Raw genomic sequence first — 4627 nt, forward strand, 5'->3', positions numbered from 1 at the left:
GAACTTGTTATAAGCCTCTATTCAGAATTTTTTCAACACTTAGTAATGGTTTCTAAATAAAAGTCCCTGTTCAAATACCGCTTTGCGACGAAAGCCCGGACCCCTTAAGAGTCTTTATGACTCTGAAAGGATCGGTGATTGCAGCAGGGCAGTCAGCAGCGTCAGTACTTCTCTAGGGGAGGTTTGAAAAGGCGATTAATCCTATCAACAAAACATCGCACCCAAGAAACTGGCGTTTGCAGACCCGCGAAACAGTGAATTGTGCGAGTCGGCTGTCTGCGACATGGCGCTCAGTGCCCGCCAGGCCCTAGGCTAACGCAGGCCTCACATCCGGGGCTCGGCCCCATTTCACAGCCTTTACCAGTTCTCCTAGCGAGCCAGCACTTGTCTGCTCTCCGCGACACTGCGCGACCCTGCGCTTCCCTCCCCGGCCACTCCCTCCCTGGTCTCAAGTCCCCTCCAACGGTTCGCGGCAGCCAGGCCACGCCCCCACTGCGTCCTGGCCTCTTCCCCGGCCCCGCCCGCACCTTGCTGCGCCGGCGCGCCGCCTGCCTGAGTGGCCTCGGGGGCGGAGCTTGCGCAGCCGCCGGGACCCCACGCTCGCCGTCCCCCGCCCCTGGCCACAGCACTTTATAGGACACGCACTTCCTGCAAGGCCTCTTGTGTGCATCTTGGCCCAGCGGAGCCTACTCGAGCGAGCCCAGACCTTTCAAGCTGTTCGAGATGGTGGACGAGCTTGTGTTACTGCTGCACGCACTGCTGGTGAGGCACCGCGCCCTGAGCATCGAGAACAGCCAGCTCATGGAACAGCTGCGGCTGCTGGTTTGCGAGAGGGCCAGCCTGCTGCGCCAGGTACGTCCGCCGAGCTGCCCGGTGCCCTTCCCTGAAACGTTTAACGGCGAGAGCTCCCGGCTCCCCGAGTTTATTGTGCAGACGGCGTCTTACATGCTCGTGAACGAGAACCGGTTCTGCAACGACGCCATGAAGGTGGCATTCCTAATCAGCCTCCTGACCGGGGAAGCCGAGGAGTGGGTGGTGCCCTACATCGAGATGGATAGCCCCATCCTAGGCGATTACCGGGCCTTCCTGGATGAGATGAAGCAGTGTTTCGGCTGGGATGATGACGAAGACGACGACGACGACTATGAAGAGGATGATTACTAGGCCCCGAGCCGCTGGGGGCCTATGAGGGGAGAGCCCTGCACGCAGCCACTTCTCCCTCTCCTCCACCCCCACCCCATCCCACCCGACCTCCGGAGCTGCTGCACTCCCCTTGCCTTCCTGTTCTCCCCTCCCCAACCCCCGAAGTGCTTGTCTTTGTTCCAGGAGTAGTGCTCCAGCTACCTGCTGCTGGGGCTGGGCAGGGGCCTCACCCTGAAGCCGGTCATCTGATTTGCCTAGCCCCAGGACCTCTCCCCACCTCATCTGAACTGTGTCATAAGCCCCAGTTATAGGCCAGGCCCCTGTTACAAACTGCTCAGATCACACTGCTGCTGCCACCTGCCTCGCTGCCAGGCCTACACCTGCACAGAGACTCATGCTACCACTGCGCCATCGCCCACTGCAAGCCTCTGACAGATCATCGCTTTTAGAGACAAGGACCAACACAGAAGACTTCTGACTTGGCTACACCTTTTCGGACATTGATTTGGACAGCTCATCGGCCCCTCAAGGGGCTGTTTTTCAACCTGGTTAGTTCCCTACCTACTCCTAGGGTCCTCTACCCAGCCTGAGTGCTGCGGGGACCTGGTGTGCCTGGCAACCAAATTGTTGATGTCTCTTTTCTCTAATGCACAACTGTCGTTTTTCTTTCATAATTGCAGCAGCCCCACCAATGTGTGTGGTTGAACATATGTTTCTAAAAACAAAACAAACAAAAAGCAAAAACGCACTAAGCTCAGCTCCTCAATACTACCTGGAAAAAAAAAGTTGGCATTATTTTCAATAAATATCAAGCACTACAAAAAGTGAGAAATGATTGTCTTTTAATGGTTAAGTGCTATCACTGGCATCTGCCATGCTCACACTGACTCCTGCTATTCCCATTGATGTCCAATTCAATCCCAGTGGTCCCTATTGTCATCTCTAGGCTACAGAGGACAGTTTCCACGGGGCTTTAAAAATATTCCAATGCTTCCCTTACCAAGGCATAGCTTAAAGCCCAAACGGAATGTCTTCTGGGGCCTCCAGGGTGGCATGGGTAAGGGGTGGCTGAGCATGTGGCTCATCATCCCAAACCAGGACACTTTTGAGAGTAAAAGGGGATGCTATTACTAATCATGGTGACACAGCAAGCGTATAAACCTGGACACATGCATGAAGGGGCTTCATGAAGTCCATGGGAAAATGGAACTAAAATAATGTACATTTTCAGTGAACTTTGTGAAGCCCCCAGTGTGAGCCCTGCTTGTCTTTTGGGTTCCTTAACACTGTCAGGGAAGCTCTGTCCCTTAACCCTTATTGCCTGTGAGCTGCTGTTGAGTTCAGGTTCTGATTTACAGACATCTCACATTGTTTTAAAACTACTTCCTGGTACTTGAGATAATCTTAAATCCTGTATCCTGGGTAAGTATACCAATAATCAGTATAGTTTGATCTTAACATTTCATCCGCCTTGGGCACATATTGTCAGGTTCCCACCCATACAAGTGGCCCAGATTCTTGTTATACAAATTAGCAAGGAGCTTGATTATCACATGAACCAGGTACTGTATTGCTGGCTAGGCTACGCTGAGAACTCTGTGAGCATGGGTGATCCCACGGGTTCACAGGGGTGTATGCTGAGAACAATGAGTAGTTCTGTGAAGCCATTACCCCAGGTTAAGTCACTGAAATGTTTAATGAACAGATGCTGTATTATGCGGTTTGTGAGGGCTACCTCTTGAAGCCATGAAGGTTAAGGAGGATTTGAGTGGTTCAGAGTTCTCATTCCCATTGATATCTTCCCAAAATGTCACTGTTATGCCAGCCCTGGAACCAGCCTGACCTCAGGACATCTAATTTATTTAGAATTTATATATATATATAAAATATATAATATGTATATAATATATATAAATATATAAAATATATATATAATCTAATATATATTTTTAGATTATATATATATGTACACACACGTGCACACACACACACATGGTCTTAAGGTCTTTTGAAGCAGGATATTCTTTTATGCATGCTGTTAAATCTCAGAGTATGCATTAAATGAGATACTGGTCATCATTTTAGCTTGCAGGTATAGCTTAAATATGATTATTCCCTTAAGGCCTGCCATTTGGTGAGTCTGGAAACCAAACTCTCAGAAAGCAGGTCTCTGTCTATAAGCTGGTTTTTGTAGGAAAATGTCGGGAAGAATAGGAGCACAGCAGGATCGGAGAGGTTGGAAGTGAGAGCCTTTTGAGACTATTTACTCTTCGGGGTCTGATGAAGGCAAAAAGCAATTTTACTTGGTGAACAGACCAAGTCCAGGCTGGAGTCATTTCCTGGGCCTGGGGCAGTGCTCTGAATGGGGACAAGAATGGACATGACTTGACAGGAATGGATATGATTTGACAAAGGAGGCTAAGGCCTGAGTGGAAATGAAATCTGGTGCTCTTCAGGGAGCTGCTCCCTCCAAACCTGAATAAAGATGATTTCTGGTTGTCAAGGTGCCATTAATCACTCCCTCAGTCTCCTCAGAAGGCATGCAAAGACCTGTGGAAGACAGATAGATTAAACTTCAGACATAATATATATGAAGCCAGATAATCAGTTTCTTCCTGACTACGAATGTCTTGAACTGTGGTTGAAAGTGGGAACGTGATGGGTGGGCAATAGCTAAAAGCTAAATAAAGAACCCAGTGAGACCAAAGGTGGGCCACTCATTCCAAATTTTTCATGGGACAAGTATGTTGACAGGGTCTAGAGAGGTTTAGTGAGTGCAATGTGGCACTTGCCTTCATAGTGGCTCAATGCTGTTTTTATGGTATCTGGGATCAAAATTACATGCTAACTAGTTAAAGGTCAGGGCCAGGAAGAGAATGTGGGCCGTGATTAGATGTGGGAGTGACCCATCTGGGGTAGAAGTCTAGAACAAGAGGAGGTGAGATCCATTCCTCATCACCAAGCCAAGAAAGCACATGCTCTGTGGGGAAGAAAGGGGCCCTTAGTCAATGAGGATGCCATGCCAAGATAGCAACTGAGTCATGCCCAAGAGAATTAGACCAAGGAGCTCAGTGACTTGAAATATTTACTGAATATGCATGCATGCATGTGCATATGAGCTGACTGAATGTGTGTGTGTGTGAGTGTGTCAGAGTGTTAGGTGAAATCCTTCATGCAACATGGAAGAACAGGTTATCTGTGAGCTGTAGGGAAGGAAAATATCAGACTCCAGTTACCTTGAAGGCAGATTCCAGAATAAAAGCACAAATATTGGGAAATGTTACCATCCAAAGAGGAATTCACGATAATAGTAAAAGGCATTGCAAAAGAGAAGGAAGGAGATAAGCAGGGCTGGTGCTGTGGCCCAGTGGGTTAAAGCTGCGGCCTCCAGCACCAGCATCCCATATGGGTGTAGGTTCGAGTTCTGCTTCACTTCTGATTCGGCTCTCTGCTATGGTGGCCTGGGAAAGCAGTAGAACATGGG

The 4627-nt window shown here is 49.0% G+C and overlaps 1 protein-coding gene across 1 annotated transcript; it reads left to right on the forward strand.

The window, feature by feature from the left end:
• Positions 1–359: 359 nt before the first annotated feature.
• LDOC1 (LDOC1 regulator of NFKB signaling) lies at positions 360–1967 on the forward strand. Its single transcript, XM_002720520.5, has one exon. It carries the CDS (start codon positions 724–726, stop codon positions 1162–1164), a length of 441 nt encoding a protein of 146 aa, XP_002720566.3. The 5' UTR covers positions 360–723; the 3' UTR covers positions 1165–1967.
• Positions 1968–4627: the final 2660 nt, after the last annotated feature.

The sequence above is a fragment of the Oryctolagus cuniculus genome, chromosome X (genome assembly GCF_964237555.1).
Source record: "Oryctolagus cuniculus chromosome X, mOryCun1.1, whole genome shotgun sequence".
Taxonomy (NCBI): Eukaryota; Metazoa; Chordata; class Mammalia; order Lagomorpha; family Leporidae; genus Oryctolagus; species Oryctolagus cuniculus.

What these genes read in the sequence shown, in the direction of transcription:
- LDOC1 (XM_002720520.5), top strand. Translation starts at nt 724, where the DNA reads ATGGTGGACGAGCTTGTGTTACTGCTGCACGCACTGCTGGTGAGGCAC.